Source organism: Rhipicephalus microplus, chromosome 6 (assembly GCF_043290135.1).
Source record: "Rhipicephalus microplus isolate Deutch F79 chromosome 6, USDA_Rmic, whole genome shotgun sequence".
In the NCBI taxonomy this organism is placed as follows: Eukaryota; Metazoa; Arthropoda; class Arachnida; order Ixodida; family Ixodidae; genus Rhipicephalus; species Rhipicephalus microplus.
The window spans coordinates 136,728,841-136,753,905 of NC_134705.1; the positions used below are offsets into that span (position 1 = coordinate 136,728,841).

General features: G+C 44.2%; 1 protein-coding gene and 1 long non-coding RNA gene across 3 annotated transcripts in view; one reads left to right on the forward strand and one right to left on the reverse strand.

Annotated features, from left to right (window-relative positions):
• Positions 1–11,333: 11,333 nt before the first annotated feature.
• On the reverse strand, positions 11,334–14,500 carry LOC142764954 (uncharacterized). Its single transcript, XR_012883981.1, has 2 exons — positions 14,270–14,500; positions 11,334–13,299 (listed from the first exon to the last, which is right to left on the reverse strand). It is a non-coding gene; the product is annotated as an uncharacterized LOC142764954 (long non-coding RNA).
• Positions 14,501–16,885: 2,385 nt separating this feature from the next.
• The window catches only part of LOC142764955 (uncharacterized), a 41,144-nt gene continuing 32,964 nt past the window's right edge, over positions 16,886–25,065 (forward strand). For both annotated transcript variants that reach the window (XM_075865496.1, XM_075865497.1), the window contains exon 1: positions 16,886–17,042. In XM_075865496.1, coding sequence (XP_075721611.1) covers positions 16,904–17,042 — 139 coding nt within the window. In that variant the 5' untranslated portion in view covers positions 16,886–16,903. The remainder of the gene's footprint in view (positions 17,043–25,065) is intronic.

Below are 25,065 nucleotides of genomic sequence, written 5' to 3' on the forward strand. Positions count from 1 at the left end.
GCGGGCAGCCAGGCCGCAATACTGTGAACGGACAGGCGTTCTACACTAAACAGGCACGCTTATTCCAAGCACACTAACCTATAAGAAACGGCGTGGCGTAGAATGTAGAAAGGAAGGCACGAGTCAGCCACAGCATTGAATGGTGCATCAGCAAATGGCCAGTTGCAAATAGCAATAGTATGTATCTCAAGTATGGGGACTGCCCTCTATTACAACGGATTTGTTTCACAGGATAACCAGATGAAATAATTGTTGAGCCGAAGGAGTGGTAGACAAATCTTTTTGTAGCAAGCTTTGGAGCAGGCAGACCGTGCGTCTTATGCTTGATTAAGAATATACAGTGTTATGACTATAGCCGAATTATATGCAAATGCCTGTTTCGTTTCTTGTGCTCATATCATGTCATTTTGACACGTGAGCATAAATTAGAGGGCGAGGAGAGCTTTTATAGTGCTTTTATAGTGCCTATATATGCCTATTTCGGGCGTTGTAGCCTCAATTCGTATATGTGCCTGTAAATGTCTGTTTTCAAAATCGATGCCTATATAAACGCTATTTAACCTGAAATTTTGCTTTCAAATACCACTGAGCCCGGTATTCATGTTACCGGGCAAAATATAGGTTTCGGGACACTGTGTGGTGCAAACTACTCTTTATTTCACGAGTTACGTTTAGAACTGTCAAACTCAGAAGGCATTTTAGCCAAGAGGGAGGTAGACTAGCCTCTACACATGTATACCATCCATGTCGCGTCGTCTGCTCAGCCTCTTTCCAGTGTGCGCTCAGATGCGTAGGGAGCAGGAGGTGCCTCTGTGCAGCGGCAGGAAGATGAAGAATGAATGCGAAACTGTGGAGAGTCATCAGGGGAAGTAAGGAAGTAGAGTGCAGATAAAAAAAGCAATATCTATGTAGTTTTTGTTTTTTGTTTGTCATTTACTTGTGGTGCTTCACTGGGTCACCTGAAAATATTTATTTAGGCAGTGGAAAATGTTGCCTGCCCAATGAAAAGGTTTGTGTCACTAGAAATTTTAATTTGATCATTAGAAGCGGCGAAAGCATAATCTCAGGAGGTGAGCTTGAAACCTTCGCCGCTAACTCTAAGAAGACTTCGTAAGTCCAATTCCTTCCCCGCTATTGGTATGAAATTCACTCGGAGCTAAAGCATCACACGACGTGCATGAGCACGTCATGCGCGCGTAACCTACACTCGCATGAGATGCCCATGTCAGCCCGTGCGTGCAAGTGGTGTTCTGCCGTCTCGATGTTCTTTTGTATTGTACTGCGAGTTTTTTTGAGATGGATCCCTATCTGCAAGCACGTTTGGAGAGGCTGGCTTGGATAACGTATCCTTACCCCGATACACAGCGTCACACCGCTGCATCTTCTGCTAGGGATGATACACCAAAACCACGCCCAGCGTTGTGAATGCTGGCCCCGACACAATGCGCAAACTGCGAGAACACCAACGCAAACAAAATGAAGGCACCTTAGTCTCGCGTCTTTCTCGATATGAAATTAAATAAATAGGGCGAATAGATTTCGCCTGTGCGTTCTAACATTTTTGTAAACTTTCATGCTTCAATTTAGGCAACAGTTTGTACAAATTACACACGTTGTCTCAAATAGTTCTCGCAGTGTCACGTACTACTTTGACATAGGCAGGACCCTTCTATCACCTTCACCATGTTGGGGCGAACGCCCATGAGATGAAGGTGAAGCCGTGTTCAGTTTGGCCTATGACCTCTTTATGCCACGCGTAGTACTGGAAATCTTGGAAAATGAGATCTTGAGCGCTCAGTGCATTCATTCCTTTACGCTTCTCGAAACTCTTAAGTTTGTGTAACGACCCTTAAAGTGTTCACAGACAGAAGAAAAATTGAGCCTGTGTGGTTAGGCCAAGTTAATACGCCGCAAAAAAAAATCCTTCTGGCGCCTGGCACTCTGACTATTTGCGCATGTATAGCCCTTCTTAGCTATGGCACACAGAAAGAGACCCAGAAGCATATTTCTACGATGGTGCACACTTAACTGACCATGCTGAACTAGAAATGGATAGACCGTATTCTGCGAACCCCGCGGAAAAACGCATGTTTATGCTAAATCATTACCCGTTTGTACAATTATAAACTAGAACATTTTTGCTTGCTTTCATGTCGTAGAGACAGATACCACACCTGTTTATTGGAAAATTTGAGTTTTGTCAAAGATTATTCTGCCTATATTCACAATTTTGGAAGCCTGAAAGAGTGTTTTGGCCACCTATTATTGGTGCCTAAATCCCGGTTTTTCAGTGCCTATAGAGCTGGCCTCTATAGTTACGACCTACCTGACATGTTTTCGCAACGCCGAAGCAAAGATGATGCCCGTTTAAAACATCTACCGTACCTCAAGAAAAAAATTGTTGTTCTGATAACGTCGAGCTCGTCAAATTGGTTATGAAATGGGTGATGAAAGAGAACTGGGGCAAGTCCGTGAGAAACAAAATTTATTATTATACAGGCAAAGCAATTTTCATAAACACGCACCCATAGATGTGCTGCTGAGCAGTGTTCTACATATCAAGGCAGTCGAGGGTAGCTTGTACAAAAGTGTAATTGTGCCTATCATAAGCGGCACAGTCCACACGCTGGATGTGCTGCATAGAGCGCCCCGCGGCCTCAACCAGCAGAGCATGGCGATGTTCTGTCTTGGAGATCCCTCCCGGTGTCATGAGGAGATCATCCCTCCGCTCGCTTAGGAATACCTTTACACCTGCCTTGAACTTTGAGAAGAGCTCCTCAATCGGATTGAAGAAAGGGCTGTATGGCGGTAGCCACTTGACTGTGTGGTCGCTTGCCGCGAGGACAGCCTGTTCGGCGCGGCGGTGCGCTGGTGCGTTGTCAAACAGGAACACTGCCTGTATTCCTGGTTCCTGCTGTGAAACTTTACTCGACACTTCTGCAAGAAAGTCGTTGAAGACAGCCCAGTGGACCTTGTCGGCAATTGTCCAGTGGAGAAGGCCATTTGCTGACATGCAGGCTGTAACATTTAGATTCGCCCCTTTCGCACTAGTTGACAAACGGCATGCTGGACCACCTCGTTTCGCCCTACCGAAACTGCGCGAGCACCATACGTTGAAGTTGGTCTCGTCGTCTGCACCGTCGTCTGCATGACTGCCCGTCGTCATGCAGATGACGTGCAGACGTTCTACAATGCAGATGACAATCCCACGAAATAATGAATCGAAGAATTGAAGATACGTTTTAATTCGTGTTAGAATACCCTAATGCTGCTTATTTATGAATTAAAGCAATTGCTCTAAGTAAAACTGAAGCAGACGACATTCTGTCGTAGCTGTTTTCGGCGAGTCTCTTTCGCGCAGACGACAGGACGACGTTGTGCGACGCAAGCGACAAGACGGCGTAGTTTCAAGTTTCCGGCCAAGTCATCGTTAGGTCAGCGCTTTTGCAGTCCTGAGAATAAGTGAAAGTTTGCGCTTCGACCACTGGTGCTATGGAAGACCGAGACTCTCGGCGGCCCGGAAGGCCACGGAAGGCGCCTGCAGAACCGAAGAAAAAGTACGCTCGGGTTTCTCCTGTAGATTATTGCCGTATAATAGATGTTCACAGGCGCGGAGGTGATTTAAAAGTGCTCTCCGAAACACTGAAAATCAATATAAAGACCGTGCGTTCTATTGCCGCTAGTGATCGTGACACAACTAAAATACGTGGTGGTTCGTCGAGGAAATTTGGACCGGTTGTGGTGGACGCCCTGCAACGAATCGTACAGGGAAACCCATCCTTCACACTGGAACAAATAAAGAGAGCTCTCAAAGATGAGATGTCTAACATTGAAGTGAGCACGTCGACGATTGATCGGCTTCTCGATGGCCATGGTTATTCGGTGAAGCTGCTGACCCCGAGCCCCGTAGATAGAAATCGCGCCGACGTGAAACAGCTGCGGTGCCGATATGCCCAGTGGCTTCAGAGCGAGGGAACTACGCTAACACGATACTACATCGACGAGACCAACTTCAACGTATGGTGCTCGCGCAGTTTCGGTAGGGCGAAACGAGGTGCTCCAGCATGCCATTTGTCAACTAGTGCGAAAGGGGCGAATCTAAATGTTACAGCCTGCATGTCAGCAAATGGCCTTCTCCACTGGACAATTGCCGACAAGGTCCACTGGGCTGTCTTCAACGACTTTTTTGCAGAAGTGTCGAGTAAAGTTTCACAGCAGGAACCAGGAATACAGGCAGTGTTCCTGTTTGACAACGCACCAGCGCACCGCCGCGCCGAACAGGCTGTCCTCACGGCAAGCGACCACACAGTCAAGTGGCTACCGCCATACAGCCCTTTCTTCAATCCGATTGAGGAGCTCTTCTCAAAGTTCAAGGCAGGTGTAAAGGGATTCCTAAGCGAGCGGAGGGATGATCTCCTCACGACACCGGGAGGGATCTCCAAGACAGAACATCGCCATGCTCTGCTGGTTGAGGCCGCGGGGCGCTCTATGCAGCACATCCAGCGTGTGGACTGTGCCGCTTATGATAGGCACAATTACACTTTTGTACAAGCTGCCCTCGACTGCCTTGATATGTAGAACACTGCTCAGCAGCACATCTATGGGTGCGTGTTTATGAAAATTGCTTTGCCTGTATAATAATAAATTTTGTTTCTCACGGACTTGCCCCAGTTCTCTTTCATCACCCATTTCATAACCAATTTGACGAGCTCGACGTTATCAGAACAACAATTTTTTTCTTGAGGTACTGTAGATGTTTTAAACGGGCATCATCTTTGCTTCGGCGTTGCGAAAACATGTCAGGTAGGTCGTAACTATAGAGGCCAGCTCTATAGGCACTGAAAAACCGGGATTTAGGCACCAATAATAGGTGGCAAAACACTCTTTCGGGCTTCCAAAATTGTGAATAAAGGCAGAATAATCTTTGACAAAACTCAAATTTTCCAATAAACAGGTGTGGTATCTGTCTCTACGACATGAAAGCAAGCAAAAATGTTCTAGTTTATAATTGTACAAACGGGTAATGATTTAGCATAAACATGCGTTTTTCCGCGGGGTTCGCAGAATACGGTCTCTCCATTTCTAGTTCAGCATGGTCAGTTAAGTGTGCACCATCGTAGAAATATGCTTCTGGGTCTCTTTCTGTGTGCCATAGCTAAGAAGGCCTATACATGCGCAAATAGTCAGAGTGCCAGGCGCCAGAAGGATTTTTTTTGCGGCGTATTAACTTGGCCTAACCACACAGGCTCAATTTTTCTTCTGTCTGTGAACACTTTAAGGGTCGTTACACAAACTTAAGAGTTTTGAGAAGCGTAAAGGAATGAATGCACTGAGTGCTCAAAATCTCATTTGCCAAGATTTCCAGTACTACGCGTAGCATAAAGAGGTCATAGGCCAAACTGAACTCGGCTTCACCTTCATCTCATGGGCGTTCGCCCCAACATGGTGAAGGTGATAGAATGGTCCTGCCTATGTCAAAGTAGTACGTGACACTGCGAGAACTATTTGAGACAACGTGTGTAGTTTGTACAAACTGTTGCCTAAATTGAAGCATGAAAGTTTACAAAAATGTTAGAACGCACAGGCGAAATCTATTCACCTTATTTATTTATTTTATATCGAGAAAGACGCGAGACTAAGGTGCCTCCACTTTGTTTGCGTTGGTGTTCTCGCAGTTTGCGCATTGTGTCGGGGCCAGCATTCACAACGCTGGGCGTGGTTTTGGTGTATCGTCCCTAGCAAAAGATGCAGCGGTGTGACGCTGTGTATCGGGGTAAGGATACGTTATCCAAGCCAGCCTCTCCAAACGTGCGCGCAGATAGGGATTCATCCCAAAAACACTCGCAGTACAATACAAAAGAACATCGAGACGGCAGAACACCGCTTGCACGCACGGGCTGACATGGGCATCTCATGCGAGTGTAGGTTACGCGCGCATGACGTGCTCATGCACGTCGTGTGATGCTCTAGCTCCGAGTGAATTTCATACCAATAGCGGGGAAGGAATTGGACTTACGAAGTCTTCTTAGAGTTAGCGGCGAAGGTTTCAAGCTCACCTCCTGAGATTATGCTTTCGCCGCTTCTAATGATCAAATTAAAATTTCTAGTGACACAAACCTTTTCATTGGGCAGGCAACATTTTCCACTGCCTAAATAAATATTTTCAGGTGACCCAGTGAAGCACCACATGTAAATGACAAACAAAAAACAAAAACTACATAGATATTGCTTTTTTTATCTGCACTCTACTTCCTTACTTCCCCTGATGACTCTCCACAGTTTCGCATTCATTCTTCATCTTCCTGCCGCGTCACAGAGGCACCTCCTGCTCCCTACGCATCTGAGCGCACACTGGAAAGAGGCTGAGCAGGCGACGCGACATGGATGGTATACATGTGTAGAGGCTAGTCTACCTTCCTCTTGGCTAAAATGCCTTCTGAGTTTGACAGTTCTAAACGTAACTCGTGAAATAAAGAGTAGTTTGCACCACACAGTGTCCCGAAACCTATATTTTGCCCGGTAACATGAATACCGGGCTCAGTGGTACTTGAAAGCAAAATTTCAGGTTAAATAGCGTTTATATAGGCATCGATTTTGAAAACAGACATTCACAGGCACATATACGCATTGAGGCTACAACGCCCGAAATAGGTATATATAGGCACTATAAAAGCACTATAAAAGCTCTCCTCGCCCTCTAATTTGTGCTCACGTGTCAAAATGACACGATATGAGCACAAGAAACGAAACAGGCGTTTGCATATAATTCGGCTATAGTCATAACACTGTATATCTTTAATCAAGCATAAGACGCACGGTCTGCCTGCTCCAAAGCTTACTACAAAAATATTTGTCTACCACTCCTTCGGCTCAACAATTATTTCATCTGGTTATCCTGTGAAACAAATCCGTTGTAATAGAGGGCAGTCCCTATACTTGAGATACATACTATTGCTATTTGCAACTGGCCATTTGCTGATGCGCCATTCAATGCTGTGGCTGACTCGTGCCTTCCTTTCTACATTCTACGCCACGCCGTTTCTTATAGGTTAGTGTGCTTGGAATAAGCGTGCCTGTTTAGTGTAGAACGCCTGTCCGTTCACAGTATTGCGGCCTGGCTGCCCGCATTTCCAAGGCATTCTACGAAACACGAGAAGCAACAAAAAAGACGCGTACATCTACCCACACGACGAGCTGGAGTAAACGTGTCGCAGGGAGGTGAGGGTATCGGTTGAATGTTGCGTAATTGAGTATAGTTTGTAAAATGCTTAATTGTCATTTCGACTTCATTATTTCTATTTATTGAATGAAGGAGAAGCGCTGCCCTCAACAAGCGATGTGACACTGTTGTTGGGTTGTACCACACTGCTGCTTGAAGGTACTGTTGCTTCCATCGCATCTACACGAGTCAAGAAAAGCGTCAAGTCAAACAAAAGCCATGTAAAGACGCCTTTGACTGAATTTGAAACGCGCGATCTGGTGCCTATGTATATCGGTTAGTTGGTGAACGGCTGTGCAGCGCGAGAAGTTAGTTTTTTACTAGCAGACGCTGCCTGCAACGGCCTTCAAGTTAATGTTCTCTCAATGACGTTTCGTTTGATATTCATGAAAGCACGTTAGAGAGTGCTTGCATGACTGTTAGTCGTGATGACGTCACGTGAGTCAATAGTGATCAAGTCGGTTGGCCGAGTCATAAGTATAACATTATTGCTCTCTCACAGACGTTTCGTTCGATATGCATGAAAACAGGTTAGGACAGCGTGTGCGTGTGTGATAGACGTGATGACGTCACATGAGTCACTAGTATTCACGTCGCTAGGCCTAGTGAGAGGATTCAAGTTATTACTCTCTATAAGACGTTTCGTTTGATATACATGAAGGCAGGTTACAGAGTGCTTGCGAGGGTGTCAGGCATGATGACGTCACGCCAGTCACTAGTGATGACGTCACTGGGCCTTGTGACAGCGTTCAAGTTATTACTCTCTCAAAGACATTTCGTTTGATATGCATGAAGACAGGTTTCGACACTGCGTGCGTGTGGGATAGGCTAGATGACGTCACGCCAGTCACTAGTGATGACGTCACTGGGCCTTGTGACAACGTTCAAGTTATTACTCTCTCAAAGACATTTCGTTTGATATGCATGAAGACAGGTTAGGACACCGCGTGCGTGGGTGTCAGGCGTGATAACGTCACGCTAGTCACTAGTTATGACGTCACTGGGCCTTGTGACAGCGTTCAAGTTATTACTCTCTCAAAGACATTTCGTTTGATATGCATGAAGACAGGTTTGGACACTGCGTGTGCGTGTGATAGGCGTAATGACGTCACGTGAGTCACTAGTGATGACGTCACGCGGCCTAGTGCCAGCATTCAAGTTATTACCCTTTCAAAGACGTTTTGTTTGATATGCATGAAGGCACATTATAGAGTGCTTGCGTGAGTCTTAGGCGAGATGACGTCACGCCAGTCACTAGTGATGACGTCACTGGGCCTTGTGACAGCGTTCAAGTTATTACTCTCTCAAAGACGTTTCATTTGATATGTATGAACTCAGGTTAGACGCTGCGTGCGTGGGTGTCAAACGCGATGACGTCACACGAGTCACTAGTGATCACGTCACTCTGCCGATTGACAGCGTTCATTTTATTAGCCTCTCGAGGACGTTTCGTTTGGTACACATGATGGCAGGTTAGACATTGCGTGCGTGGGTGATAGGCGTGATGACGTCACCTAAATCACAAGTGATCAAGTCAGTTGGCCGAGTCATAGGTAACACGTTATCGCTCTCTCAAAGACGTTTCGTTTGGTATGCATGTCGTTAGGCGAGTAAATTACGTGTGCGGGTGATATTTGTGATGACGTCCCCTGAGGAACTGGTTATCAGGTGACTTGGCCGAGTTTTAGGTATCAAGATCCCGACCTTTCAAAGACGTTTCATTTGATATGCATGACGGAAGGTTAAGACAGTGCGTGCGTGGGTGATATGCGTGAGGACGTCACCTAAGTCACTCGTGATGAGATCATTGGCCTGGTTAATAATTATCAAGTTATTACTGTCGGGACGGCTTTTCCTTTGATATGCATGTCGAAGGTGTGAATAGTGCTTACGCGGGTGATAGGCGTGATAAAGTCGCGCGAGTCGCATTGTTTCACTAGTGACTCATTCATGGCTTTTCCCTGTTAAATTCACTCCAAAGCTATTCACTCAACGCATTCCCGAAAATTCTGGGTCATTTTGAAGTCACAATGTCATCAGGATTAAACTCACTGGCGTCCGGATTAAATCGGCTGGCGGTTGGATTAATTTCAGTGGCACTTGGATTAAAATGAATGGCACCTGGATTAATTTCAGTGGCGGCTGGATTAAACTGACTTGCGCATAGATTAATTTGGCTGGCGCTTGGATTAAATTGAGCGGGAAAACCTGTAGTAACTGTGGCGGAAACCCACTTCAGGCATCATTTTTCATCGTCGTCAGCCCCTGCGTAAATAATTGGCACAAAATTCCTCGCAAGCGTTAAGCGGATACCACGCTTCTAAGAAGAATGACAGTAAAAAGCATAAAGAATGCCGGCCTACTACCAAAAATTATTATTATTACCGCAGTGGGTATTAAGCAAGTGTGTTTGCAGCAGTTACCCAATGAGTGTTTAGAAGAGGCTCTCAAAGTCCGCTTTTCTAGCTTTCGCTGTGATTGTGCAGCCCCTTCAGCGCAGGTTTGTCGTTTTTATTTAAGGAGGGACTCAAGGAGTACACTTTATGAAAAGACAACTGAACTAAATACGCATAGAATACACTAAACAGCCAACAAAACTTGCACTCGTTAGGACAATTCAAAATTGCAAGTTTATTAGTGCATTCTTAAAACGAGTGGAGTCGGTTACTCATGATGCAGGTAGACTATTCCAATCTAATGAGGTCTTAGAAAGTGCCATTTCCTAGATATAATACATGGCACTATTTTTCTTCCATACTGATGGGGTTTTTAGAATACATTATTTTCTCGCTGTTGGCGTTCTAGTAAAACTAAATCAATAAGAAACAAAATTAGTACTCAACTCGAAAATTCAGCACGAGAAGGGTTAACACTGAGGAGAGAACTTCATTCGAAGCCAGTCCCTATTTGTAGCAGACCAGTACTCTACCATTGAGCTTGAAAATTCCTTTAAACAGACCCTATGCAGGTTTCACGTCGAGCTAGGAATCTTGTTGACATGTGTAATAAAGGTATTTAGAACAGCAAAGTAACAGTCACGCGCCACACAATGCAAAATGTTTATCGAGTGGGTCGTAGAGTGGTCTAGCCCATTACAGGAGCTTCATGTCTAACTCTTAATTGTCATCAGCCACAGTATGAACAAAGTGCACAAGGTCTTACAAGAGTGGCACAGGTAGCACGCTTTTCGAAAGAATGGGGAATAATGTCATAGTGGACGCTGGAACCAATCACCGAACCAACCCAGAACACCGAAATTGTGATTTGTGGTGCAGTGAGTTCCATGCAACTGTGATCAAAGTAGTTGACCCAATAGTGTTAAAAAAGGATCAATAGAGGTCATCCTTGCTGCTCTATCTGCGTTTGTGTTGCGCAACGCACGTAGGCCTTGCGCTTTTTTTTTGGAATGGTCCAAATATTGCACCCGTCTTTTGGCACCATAAGTGTCAAAATAGAGTATATTACTTCCTCGGAGGCACTTCCGCACGTCGGGACTGGTGGTTCGAGTTTTGAGCCTTGCCTGGTGAGACGAGGAAGTTAGGTGTGGTGACCTTGGAGTCGCTGGTGTATTCTTTCGAAGCACACTTCTCACTTGTACATGGCTGTTTGCAGACTAGGGAACGGTGACCTGAATCTTTCACATTTGACATCTTTCATCGTAACAATATCTTAGTGTACACTCTAAGCCAAAACGGAGCAACAGGGGTATAGGGGTTGCTCCTTTCAGGGAGCAATTGCATTGCCACTCCCATTACTCTCCTAAAAGGAGTAACTGCAGAGGGAGGAACCGTTGCTCTCCTTTCAGTTCCTCCTTCGGGGGATGAACAATTACTCCCTCCAGTTCCTCCCTGCAGACCAACAGTTACTCCCACCAGTTGCTCCCTGCCGACCAACCATTACTCCCACCAGTTGCTCTTCTAAGAGCAACAGTTACTCTTTACCGTTCCTCCCACGTGTTCGCAGTTACTCTTTGAAAACCAACTGCACATGCTTCCAGTTACTCCTTGGGGAAATGAGTATTTATCTCGAGTATGCTTGTCACACGCTTAACACATGGCGAGAGCTCCTTGGAAGAGCACTGCTTGGGTGCTTCTAACACAAAAAGTGGACAATATTGAAAGGAAAATAAATGCTTTATTGTTCTTTTTATGAGGCGACGTGTGACCACACGTAAAAGTAGACTTCGCCACACCACAGCCAGCACTAAACAAACACCATAATACATCAAAGGTTTTCTGCATCATCCGTGGAAAAACAATCTTGAATTTCTAGCATAGGGCAGTCTGTGTCATCATTGGTGAGAGAAGGGCAACTTCTCCAATTCTGAAGAACTCAAGTTTCGCAGCTGGTGTTTCCATCAGGCTAGCGCAGCAGAACGTCACCGCAGGCATATGTGAAGCATCTCATTGCTGCAAGAAAAAAAATAGAAGTGTGAGGTTAAACATGCCAGAATCAATTCGTAACAATGAGTCACACACACTGCAGCAGCGCTTACATTCTAGGATGTCTACTGCAAAACGAAATGTGAAAAAAAAGGAAGGTTCGGCCAAACGTTACTTGGCAAGCCATATAAATGCTGATGTGGTAGACGCTCTTCACATGATGTCTCAGACAGCAATATTCTGGAAGAAAATGTGCAGCACCTCAACAAGGCATATTTGTGGCAGTTAAAGATACCCTTAGGTTCAGTTAACTTGTTTCCTATACACAGCTGAGTGACATTTCTATGAGCCCATTCACCAATGGGCATTCTAAATGAGGTCATGTGTGTGGCAAATAACACGTACTGTCCGCTCATGTTAAAATACTTATTTAGCTCGTGCACATAGTTGCTCTCGATTCTACTGTTCTATCATACGCTGCTGCGTCTTGAATTGTGCAATACCTGTAGGCACAAGCCAAGCATGCAAAGCCTGCTTGAAAGCAACCATTTGCAGAGGCTACATGATAATCTTCAGTATATTTCTTTGTACCTGACGCAAACAGCTGGACAAAACTATAGACAAATAAATGTAGACCGTGCTACCTTCAAAAAATGCTTTAAATTTAGAAAACTAGGGTGCATTTGTTCACTCGGTTGACGAGTCACAGCCACGAGATATGTAAACGAAGCAATATATCTTAAGGCATGCACAGATATTCTGATTCTTTGTTTGACAGTGTCACAGATAGCTTGCCAATACATATATATTTGAGAGCAACAAGATGTGAAGCTTTTATTAGTTCAACGTCTTGTTGGTTCACAGCCAAACAGGTTACTGCATGTTAGACAAATTGGAATAAGCACACCATGGTTTCCAAAAAAAAAAGCATTATTAGAAGTTAGCTCCCGGTGTGAATGTCTGCTATTTATTTTGTACTGCCTTCTACATGTGCCACAAAGACATTTGTTGAAGATGTGCTACCAGTCAAGCCAAGATCGCATACTTGGTCAATGTGATGGAAATACAGACATTAGAAACACTGCCACCTCTAGTAAGAGCATAACACTTCAGTATCTTGGACTAGCAAAGAGGTGCACAAGAAAGTTAAGCCCACTCTTGCGGAACTTTGAACGCGAATATTTCAGAGTGGGGGAGGTCAACATGCTGTGGCACTTTTAAACCCACGAAACATCTGCAGAAAACAGGGTAAAGGCAAATCAAGAAACGCTGTTATGAAGGCCTGCACATGGACAGCTTTGTGAATCTAGGCCCAAGTGTTATGCTTTGTGCAAGCCAAAATCCATGTAAATAGGAAAAGCATACTTTTACGAGTACCAGCGTAAACAAATCTTGGCAGTTGGCTTTTTAGTACAAACAGCAATCCCTGCAATGAAAACATAAACATTTTATCTTAACGGTAACAGTGTGAGCACACACACGGGCCAGCGGAGCCATGTCGAATTGTCAGTGCCAGTGTAACCATGTGGCATAATGAACTATTCTCTGGCCAACACATGCACAGTTTGCCCCTAAAAAGCGATGCTTTCATATACGTAGTACAAAAAGTCTGCACTTACCAAAATTCACTTGCTTTCTGTACCTTAGCATCGTTGGGAGCATCTTTATCTGCAGTATAACCAAATTTGTGTCATATCCCTGAAAAAAAAGTAAAAGACATGCATCAAATATTGTTTCATTTGGTAGCAGTGAAGTCAGGTTAAGAACAGCCAAGTGGGAATCAGCCTAATTATGTCCATGCGGCAAATCCCAAACGGCGTTATTGAGGTTGTCGAAATTTTCGTCAAATGGTATTAACGTCAATATGTGACTTCAACGGCATGCCAAGTTTTCACAGCGCATAAAGATTTCATGATGCAGAATAATGACAGCGCTAACGAGAACATACAGCATTTATGATTGTCTTTTACAATATTCAGATCTGCTAAGGTTTTGCATCACTAAAGAAATCTGAAAGATTTGGGTCATTCCTCCTCCAATTGTTCTGTCAATATGTAAACTGCTCGCTTGATGGTGCACTTATAAAATAGTACGTTCAGCGCAGAGGTGAAGCAAGTGACGCAGTGATGTGGGCAGATTTTTTTTTTTTAGGCGTGCGGGGAGGGGGGGGGGGTCCGCTTATCTGAATAGGCCGGGCAAGCGAATATGGTCGTCAATTTGGGCTCCTTACGCCCGGCCTAAAAATTCTGTGCGCAACCGCCTGGCTATGCCAGTGAAGTGATGCGACAATGATTTGTTCACTTACTGATTTACATACAATTTACATCTCTAAAAAAAGCGGCCCAAGGCCCCAACACTCAGCCGTTAACATTACATAAAGCCAATGGTAGAAAAGTGCCAGTATGAATGCAGCTACAACCCCGCCCCAATGTTTTTTCAAGCGAGGTAGTGTTGCGGAAATGAACTTTTAACTGCAAAAGTACACTGGCACTGCAGTGGTGACAGGGGAAGCAAGAGGGTATGCAGGCGGTAATAAGAAGTAATTTAGTCTGATACGGCTAGCAATGGATACGGTAAATAAGAAAGAGCAAATCATATCTCTTTTAATAGTGCAACCACTCAACAATGTATTGTAAGAGCATTAAATGTTGCTGCAAATGCCACTCACCTGCACGCTGATGCATGCACAGTCCTTTGTCCGACGAGCGAACAGGCTTGCAGATAGCTGAAGACGTGTTTACGATGTGTTTGTTCCACCCAGCAGCAAAATCCACAACTACTTCGCGCTCCATAAAGATAAATATACACTAACCTTCATCACGAATAAGTAGAAACGCAAATCTGCGACACACACACACGATCAAAACATAGCTCACAAGCACGCACGTCCATGTGCTCGCCAACCACAGACCATATGAAAATGAGTAAGTAGTGCGAACGCGAACCTAGTTGCGCCGAAAAAAAAAACGTCCAGCATTGGCAGCACAGGCGTCAGCGCAATAATTTCAGTGTATTCTCCTAATACAATTATAAAAAAAAACTGAGGTACACTAAAACTCATAAATAAATATAAAAAGTTGAGTGTAATTTTTATTTAGTGCTAGTCAGCATAAACACTGAATAAAAATTACTTTGTAACTTACATCGTTTGCTACACTAGCGCCACACTTGTCGTGCGGGCGCAGATGGCGCAGATTTGTCATTCTGCCCTCAAACTACACGGTGAAGCGTGCTACTAAGTGTATGGCTGATGAGAAGCGCGTCTGGGTCCGCTTTTTTTTTTTTCTTTTCCGATATATCTGGGCGGGGGGCTCCTTATGCACGTGTTTCGGTGCTTGTACGACTTGGACGCCCTTACTTCGCGGACAAACGGCGTGTCTACGCTTTTTTTTTATCGTTGTTTTGCACGTGTTTCGGCGTTCGGTCCGCTTTGACGTGCCAACTCTCCATTCTGCTGCTGCGTGTGTTAGGTGTTTGCCGTACTGTATTCTCAGGCCTTCTGTGTTCAGTCAGCGCTGCTATCTTATTATCTACGGATGCTAAAATAATTCACTGTTTTGGTTTGGTGAAGTTTGGCACACAGAACAAACAATAATCTGGCCCATGAATATCAATGTGGGCGGCATGCATATTTGTGTGCGGTGTCCTGCCGGGGAGTAACCGTTGCGTGACGAGAGCATTTACAGCGGTTCCTCCTTCCGTTGCTCCCTTACAAACTTAAGATGAATACAGTTGCTCCCCCATTCTCGAACAAGTCGGCCATCTTTTTCCGCTTGGTCTTTTCGGAGAGTAACAGTCGGTCTGAAGGAGTAAAAACAGCCGTTGCTCCCATTTTGGCCATTTTTGGCTTAGACAGCCTACACTATAGTGTAGGCTGTCTTAGGTAGTAAGGCAGTTCACTGGATGAAACTGTGAGTAGAATTTGATATCTTGGGTTTTTTCGAATTGTTCATTTTTGTATCCACCCTAAGCTTTTTGCATCCGTCGAGAGGGCAGGATAAGGTAGTTTCACGAGATCATCATCATAAACGCTTCCACAAATTGTGTCCAAGATCTCTGTTGTGTACCGTGAAAAGAATGCTACATATGACATCAGATCCGGGACGCTTTTATACTGCTTCTTGTCTTGCAGTTCAACCTATACAAGGTTGCCTCATTAAATTGAAAACGAAGATTAGGTAATAAAAAAAATGTCGCGCTTTCACCAAAACGACGAAGCAATGGTTGCGTTAGCAACACATTTGAATGTCTTACGAAGCAAAAATTAAGGCTAGAAGCTTTCGAAGCAGTATTTTTTTTTTTCGCAGCAAACAAGCGCTTGCTAAGTAACCAAGCTTCGAGTGGCACAACCACAGTAGATAAGGCTCATGCGTAGCGACGACATTGAAGAGAAGCGCCTTCCGTCAGCAGCACATGCTGGTACTAAGGATTATACGTCGTGTGTGGCCGCTGGTGGCAGCTTATGTGTATAGCGCATCTGTAAGTGGACGGGCGCTCCAGGGTAAACTTTTGGCACTGTTTTTCGTGTTGAGAGCACCGCCAGTAGAAGCTGCCGCTTAGTCTGGGGGCAAGAGCGAAGTGCTGATTGTTGCCGCGATAACACTGAGACCATAACTGGTGCCCCCCCCCCCCCCCCCTGGTTCGCTCACGAGATACACGCCCGCAGACGGCTCCGGCCGGAAAGGTGATGTTCGCTCCGCAGAAAGAGGAGGCTGGTGCATCTTTACTCGTGGATATATACGTAAATAATGGCGGCACGAATAACCATATAATTGTTATTCTCTTATTTTACCATGCTCCGTTTTTTATCTAGTCGAGCCCGTATCCTATAGGACACGTATTGATTTGATTGATATTTTGGGTTTAACGTCCCAAAACCACCATATGATTATGAGAGACGCCGCAGTGGAGGGCTCCGGAAATTTTGACTACCTGGGGTTCTTTAACGTGCACCCAAATCTGAGCAAATGGGCCTACAACATTCTCACCTCCATCGAAAATGCAGCCGCCGCAGCAGGAATTTGAACCCGTGACCTGCGGGTCAGCAGTCGAATTCGTTAGCCAATTGACCACCGCGGCGGGGCTATAAAGCACGCATGTTTTACGCTATAGTTGCCCACGACAAAAATGGTTATTTTTACAGTATAATGCATACATAAAGTGCCATATGACACCAAGAAATGTTATAATAGAAGCATTGTTTGTCTGCACAAGCGTATGACATCAAAGAAATCTGTTGGAATTGTACCGTCTTCCTGCTTTATAAGCGCACAGCTGTAGAACACTGCGCGACCAAGGTTTAATGTATAATTTCAAGGCGCTGAATACATGGCAACATGATGATCAAGTGTATACACATTTTCAAAACTGTTACGTTTATAATTTTTTTGGCATTTATACACTGTGGCTACCGTCGCATTGTGCCACCAGAGATCAAGATGGTAAGTTTGATATTTATGTTGTTTTATAGTCTTCATCTTTTTAGATAGTTTTGATAAACAATGAAAGTGTAGATATACCTCCTACACGGTAACTTAGCGATATATATTAATTTGTACAAGAGCACTGTATAATGAGCAGTTGACTTAGTGCCACAGTCTTGTCGAACGATGTGTAATGTTAAAGCACATCTGAGAAGTGAAGCTGGTTGGACAGTAGGTATAGCGGAGGAACATAATAATAAGAGGATGTATGTTTATGCAATTGAAAAGGTAAATACAGGGGACGGAAACTCCCTTTACCTACCGTGTATGCTCTCTCGGCAGCAGCAGGACCATTTTACCGACTGGTGTCTGGGCATCCTACTATAAACAAATCACAAACAGAAAAATTCATCAATTGCGTCAATGATGAAGACCCCAAATAGAGGGAAAGAATGAAAAATTGTGAAGAGCAGGGCCTCCACGGATTCCTTCCTTTTTTACTCCGCATGCAAGTGAAATGCACTCGTGTCTTCTTTCAAATCAACTGGCCGATTGGGCAATAGGGCAATAATATAGTCAATCTTCTTTTTTACAATTTTGTTCGTGTTTTTTTAAGAAGGGAAAGTTAAGCTGACTGATTTCTCAGTGGGACGACAGTCAATCGACACAATTGAGATGCACTTTTTCTTGAATGTGTTTTATAAAAAAAAACAGGTATCTACACGTAGTGTGAAAATGTAAAATCATAAATGCAGCTTTAATCTACAACTGACATATGGAAATAATGAGCAAACGTTAAACCCAAAATATCCGAATTGATGCGAATATTGCCATCAATCGCGAGTAGGACACATCGCGTTTTATTAAATCACGCTTGTTATAACGGCGTGCATGGTTTTCTTACAGAACTTGAGTAACAAACGAGCCTGTAGTTCAGAGGCACGAAGAGGCTTTAAGTGATCAGAAGTTTTTCGAGAATGAACATGGCTGAAAGAGTGCTTCGGCAAGTTGACTTGTCTTCTTCAGGGCAACAACACTGGTTTGACGAAGAAAAGCTCACTTGGAATAAACACTGGCAGAACGCACGTACAGTTAGATTTTATTATATGCGAAGCACGAATGAGGAAGGCTGATAGGTAACATTAAACCCAGCACAATGTTACGAGGTGTACGCAAATTGGGCCGAACATTACTACCATGTCATGGATATCATGTTTGGACGTGTAATTTACCTTCGTCGTCTATTCACGTCACGTGATACCAGATTTCGTATATCTGAAGCTAGCGAAATGGCCGCAAGCTCGCTATGAGTGTAGGATGTGGTCATGATTTACATTATAAGCATATCATGAGTATCACGTTCGGACGTGTCATTTACCTTCGTGAACAGTTCACCTCACGTAATACCAAATTCTCTATATGTGGAGCTAGCGAAATGGCCACGAGCCAACTATGAGTGTAGGATGTAGCCTCGTTTTATGATACGCATATCATGATTACACGTTCGGACGTGGCACTTACATTCTCCAACAATTTAATGTGGCGCTAGCGAAACCTCCTCGAGCATGCTGTGAGCATTTCATATTGTCATGCTCTTATATAACACGCATCTCATAAATATGGTGTTTGGATCTGTCATCTTTGCGGCATTTTTATAGAATCCGTGACATTGCAGAAAAGGAATCACTTACGAGCTCTCAAGAAAACACAAGCCACATAGGCTACAAACGCCACACAGGTAAAAACGGCACGAGAGTCTCTCTGTACGTCAACGTTATCATTCACACGGTTTACGAAAATGCACGTGCATTTTCAACACACTGGTCACATACTTTCGTCATCCAGTCAAGTCACGTAACACCAAATTTGGTAAATCTGAAGCATGCGAAACGACCACGAGCGCATTATCAGCGTAGCATGTATACATATTTTACATGACACGCATGTCATGATTATCATTTTTGGAAGCGCCATATACTTTCGTCGTCCGTTCGCGTCACGTAGTACCAAACTTGTTATATGTGAAGCATGCGGAGCGGCCGCGAGCGCATCACGAGCATGGTATGTAGTCAAGTTCCAATATGACACACATCTCAATATTATCATGTTTGTAGTAGTCATATACTTTCGTCATCCATTTACGTATTATGATACTAAATTTGGTATTAGTGAAGCTAGCGAAACAAACGCAAGCGCTCTATGAGCGTGGCGTGTAGTCATGACTTTCATGACCTGCACCACATGATTTCCACGTTATGATATGTCACTTCTGTTCTCCATGTAGTCATGTCATACCATACCAGTTTCGCAATACGTCATATGAGTGAAACCACCGCAAGAGCAGCAAGACAGTGAAATGCAAATCACGACATTTATGTCTTACATATGATAATTGTTATGATTAGTCACATATGCTCGTCGTACAGTCATCTTATGGTCATACCGAATTTGGTATCGATATCACTATCGAAAGGGCCAGGAGAGCTAAAAGTCGTAGGCGGTAGATAGATAGATAGATAGATAGATAGATAGATAGATAGATAGATAGATAGATAGATAGATAGATAGAGAGATAGATAGATAGATAGATAGATAGATAGATAGATAGATAGATAGATAGATAGATAGATAGATAGATAGATAGATAGATAGATAGATAGACGCGCTCAAATTTTGCCGCAGTTCGGTAAGAAAAGTTTTGCATTTAAAAACGTTGGATTCAGCGACACTGTCATACCTTTCAGAAGCATTTAGTACATCAAGTGTATTTGAGTGACACTATCTGAAGTCTCACAAATTTTGAAACTGCGGCTACAAGAATTTCATAAACAAAAAGCAGTCTATAATTACTTGACACCACTTGGACTACACGGCAAAATTGACAGAAACTAAAACTATGTAGTTGAGACAAATCGAATTCAAGCCTTTCAGTAAACGTATTTTCCCGGCAGAAGCTTGGCTGCCGTATTTACCAATTAGTAAAGCGACACGGCATTTCTGTCAGTTTAGTCAGGCTTACATAGAACTAGGTTTACTCTAACGTACTAATGCAAAATCAGTACATAGTATAATAATGGGTCCAAATTTTTGTGCTCACCCATTGTTTTTAGGAAATGCTGAAAAGACCTTAGCGGAACTAGAAATCCCCGGGTTCGCACACCGCAGAGCCGCGGAATATATGGGTTGCCCGATTAATCTGACTTCCCGACTAATTCATGGTTCAAGTGTTGTGCGTAGCTTACTGTGAATTCCGTTCTCTGCCCGCCACAGCTTGCTATTTTTATCTCTCCCGTAGTTGGCACGCCAACCGAGCGAGATAACTGAGCGCGATTGCGCTTCTAATATCGCAGAGCGAGGGGCGAGAAGGAGAGGAGACAAGCGCTACGAACGCAAGTAAATCACTTCTCGCGCTTCGCCTGATTTAAAATACATAAAATAAGGCATAAAAAAAGACATATAAAAAAGTTACAGCTTTGCTGCAAAGGCGAAGCAATGAACGCGATAGAAACAAAGGAAATGGTCACAAGCAGCATGGCAAGAAGATCGAAACGTGCCCTGCGTTTCTCTCCCACAAATAACGCATGAAACGTACTCACACGTACTATCAGCGTCAAATGAAATCCGAACAGCGGAGCGCGTGTTTCACGCATTAGAAACAGTATAGTACTGGCCGTCCTGTCATCACCATTGACAGGTGTGCACATCCAGTCGGGAGCACTGCGTGATCCCCAAAGAGGGCATTGTCTCCGTTTTTGCCCTAGTTTTCGTGTGGTGATTATGGTGGCAATCGTGGGCGTGCCAACCGCTTTTGATTTTGTCACTCGCGATTCCTGGCTTTTACTTCAGCGTCGCAGTGCAATGAATGCGTTGGTAAGATAAAACAAATAGAGAAATATAATTGGTTTGTGGTTGATTTTCAAACGATCGTCGTATCTCATTCGCCTGCGCTGCTTCACATGCACCCTTCTTACAGAGACGAACCGGAAATGGCTTCACTTAAACTGGAAATGCCGAGAATTTCTTCGGAAGAGAGAGAGCCAATTGTTTCGCTTTACCGGCACGAAGTGAAACAGCGTGAAATTTCCAGCATTGTGAACCGAGTTTTGTCTACTATAAATAAAATTAGCCAGGCCTTCGTTGATTATTATCTCCTTGATGACAAACAGTGATACAATACTCGCCTTCGGCTGCACTAGCTACTCTGTATTTTTTTTATTTTGTTCCTTTCAAATAGCATTACCATACCTGGAATACAAGTAGACCTATCTCACTATAGACATCTATAGGGGGATCGCGCAGTGCTGCCACACCGGATGTGAGGGCCTGTCTATGTAAATCACTAAGGACGGCGCGCACTAAGCCATTGATAAGGCTTGTGTCACGCGCTCTGCTGTACGCGTTTCATTTGATGCCGATAGTAAATATGAACGTGAATAAGCGTCTCAGCAGTTACTTCGCTGTGTCTGAAAAGAGCGCTTTTTTCGGAAACGAAGACTGTGCAAGGATTGCAGTGACGTTTTTGTGCCCGGTAACTACAACAAAATCGTTCCGGTGCAAGCCACAAGCCAGTCAAGACGTACGATCCTCTCTACCGTGAGATAAGGGCGCGTGTGCGAGCATCCACCTTATCCTCTTCGTGGGGCAAAGTCCATGTGGGAGATGAGAGCGCCCGCCTCCGCGCGCTTATTGCGCCATCTTGATGAAAATGCCTAAAACACCCTAGCCCCTCCCACCCCCCCCCCCCCCCACAGAGACGCGCGCTGCCACGCGCTGATAGGGCCATCTTCGTGGTAATGATTAAAACACGCTAGTTCCCACCCTGCCCCCTCCCCTAGATGCCTATCACCAGTGGTAAGTGGTTGCTATAGAGCAATACAAAAGATCAAGAGAGAACGCTTCCATAGGCCCCTGGGCTGATTTGGGTTCGCAGCGCACCAAACAGGTGTGGTGAAACTTTGCAGCCTCAGAGATGCAGACCGCAGAAAAGACTGTGTCGAAGGCCATTTTGTAGTGGCTAGGTTTATATTACAGCCTCCGAGACCACTTCTACGTTCACGCTCATCTTTGAGGCCATACTTAAGCTGCACGTGTAAGCTGCACCACTCAAGCGGCAAGCACACGATGCCAATTTGTGTCTATGCACAAAAGTTATTACAATATAATAATCATTGGAGGAGCAAGAATTTTTATTTTCAAGTGATATTCTTCATAGACACATGCCCACTTTGTTATTGTTAGATAAACGAAGGCATAAAGAGAGGTTCAATGTACTGCGAGACGCGAAAATGCAGCTGCCCTATCATGAATATATAATCACACAATATTTAGGCATATACGCAACAATATAGAATTAACCAACGCGGAATAAAACTGCAATAAATAGACACAACTATACAGTGCACAACGCGACGCGGCAGTATATTTGCCTCAGCACTTGACTCCGGAACGAGCCGAAAAAAAGAACAGAAAAATGTCGGCTACGTTTTCTTTCCTACCTTCGCACTAATTTTCTCCTGGACACTATACATCGCTCTTTCGTGAAAAACAGTAACAAGCAGTTGCCGCAGCACGAACAAAGAAGTTTAGTTGTCATGCTAGCCGTTAACGAGGCAGGAGTGTTTACTGAAAGATTACGTCCTAGTTTTAGCTGGCAAACGTTTTTCTAGATACAGTACTTGTCTATTTGCGCTCGTTCGAGCTTCAAAAAATTTGGGAATGGCACAGATAACGATACTGAGCATCGCTGCACTTTTTACAAAATCTCACTTATTCAGTGAATTTGAATACATGTAGCGGCACAAAGAAAACCTAACAACGTGAGCGGCAACCAAATTTCTTGAGACAAAAGAGAATTTTTTCGCAAACGTGCTGCGAATCATTCCAGACAGTTTTCTTTCGTGTGAAGCAATCCACGAAAAGAGTACGCGAAGCGAAGAGCACAAAAAAAAATCTCTGAACCAAACAGCACAATGTCAGAAACGTTAGGTTAAGGCTTCATTGACTTTGCAATACGCACTCAATAAAGTATTGATGGCGCTCGTACCTAGCAGCAGCCAAATTGAGAGGCAGCGGAAACAAGTGACGATCACGACGCATGCCAGGCACGTTATCGCATATCATTCATGGCATCTATCTGCTGCTGCCTGTACTTCTTCATTGGCACAAATGCTCATGAATACGGAGCGTGACAACGTTGCCGTCACGTCGACACCATGTGCACTTTTTTCGCATCCAATTCATGCCCTATCCCAGCCCGACGATATCGTACTGTACAATCGCAGACAATAAAAACACGGACTCAAACCACTATCACGTACGATAAAACACGTAGACGTATATAAACTAGAACAGATACTGTAATAAATAACTAGTACCCGTGTTTTCTTGAAGCAGTGAGTAATGTGTCAACATTTACGGCGGGGTGAAGCTGCGTAGCAAAGCCGCTTTTTGGCCCGAGTGACCAATCTGGTCATTTTTATGTTATTCTTATGGCTGCTATGAAATGGGTGACGTCCCTCATAACGTAGCTGCTGGCACGTGGGCTTGGATACGACGCTAACACTGGCGTAAGTGATAAGCAGCTAATGGAGACCGCTCATGGCACCGATTCTGAATGACTTTTTGTTTCTCCTAGCCATATACAGCTTTCGCTGTTGATTGATTGATATGTGGGGTTTAACGTCCCAAAACCACTATATGATTATGAGAGACGCCGTAGTGGAGGGCTCCGGAAATTTAGACCACCTGGGGCTCTTTAACGTGCACCCAAATCTGAGCACACGTGCCTACAACATTTCCGCCTCCATCGGAAATGCAGCCGCCGCAGCCTGGATCAGCTTTCGCTGTACAAATAAATGTTTATTGGCCTGACCACGCGTACGAACGTGTTGTAGTGCGAAATGTAGACTCTGTGCCACCCCTCTTCTTAGATGGGAAAAGACGAGTGGCCAAACGTAGCAGTGCGTACTTTCTCTTGCTCTCCTTGAGTAGAAGGCGCCGCTACTGCAACGTGAACGTGCGGTATGGCCTTATGAGCGTCGCGCTCCACACAGTCGACACATGCAGCGCGCGCCCTAAACGAAAAGGCCTAACGAAGGTGACAGGGTTAGTCCGTTTTTTTTCCTCTGTGCACCTATAAGTTCCTTTCTAGCGTAATCTGTGCTTAAGCGGAGCACTGCAAGTGTCAAGTTACTTGTCGTTCTTCGTTTAACCTCCCATATCTTGCTATCAAATTTATTGCTTCACCCTTGCGAAAAAACTATAACGTTATTCTAGATTTGACAGCTCTGCTTGTTTTAATACAAATTCATATTGGACTACAAATGCCAAGAGAAAAAATAAGAAGTAGTACAAAACAGCCAAGTGAAGACGACGTTTACACAATATGGCCATAATGCAATGTCTTCTGCTTTTGTTCCTCGTCTCCTCCCGTGAAAACTTTATATGCTCTAGCTGCACTATTTGTTAATTCACATTGCAATACCACGAATAGTATTTTCTTGAGCTACAGTAATTTGGTGCCCATAGTGATAATGGATTGCTCGGTCACGTCATTTATTAAAAAGTTGAGGGAACGACAGCCAAGATAGGGCTACTCTTCTATACTTTCGCATAGCCCCTAAATATATAGAGCCAACTCCATTCGATGATGATGGGTGACGAGCCCAATTGACTCGCGGAAAATCTTTCTTTTTGGTGCTATCTACGGGTTCTGCATTAGAGTATTGTAATTCAAATTTTAGCCTCAAATTCAACGCTTTTCGGTACAAATAGCTGTCAAATTATTCCAGCGATCACCTTAACCTTGAGCAGGACATTACAAGGCACATACAAATGCTCATTTCAAATGCAGTGTTCGGAAAGCCACACTTTTACTTATATGTGCAATTTCTTACTTCGAAAATCCCACGGCATGCACCATTGAACAATATCAGCAATTTTGAGCATCGCAATTGTAGCTGTTATCTAGCAGATGTATTTTTTTCCACCACTAGTACACCCAAATATAAAATTGGTTAGCAGTGGAAAAAGGCTCGCTGCT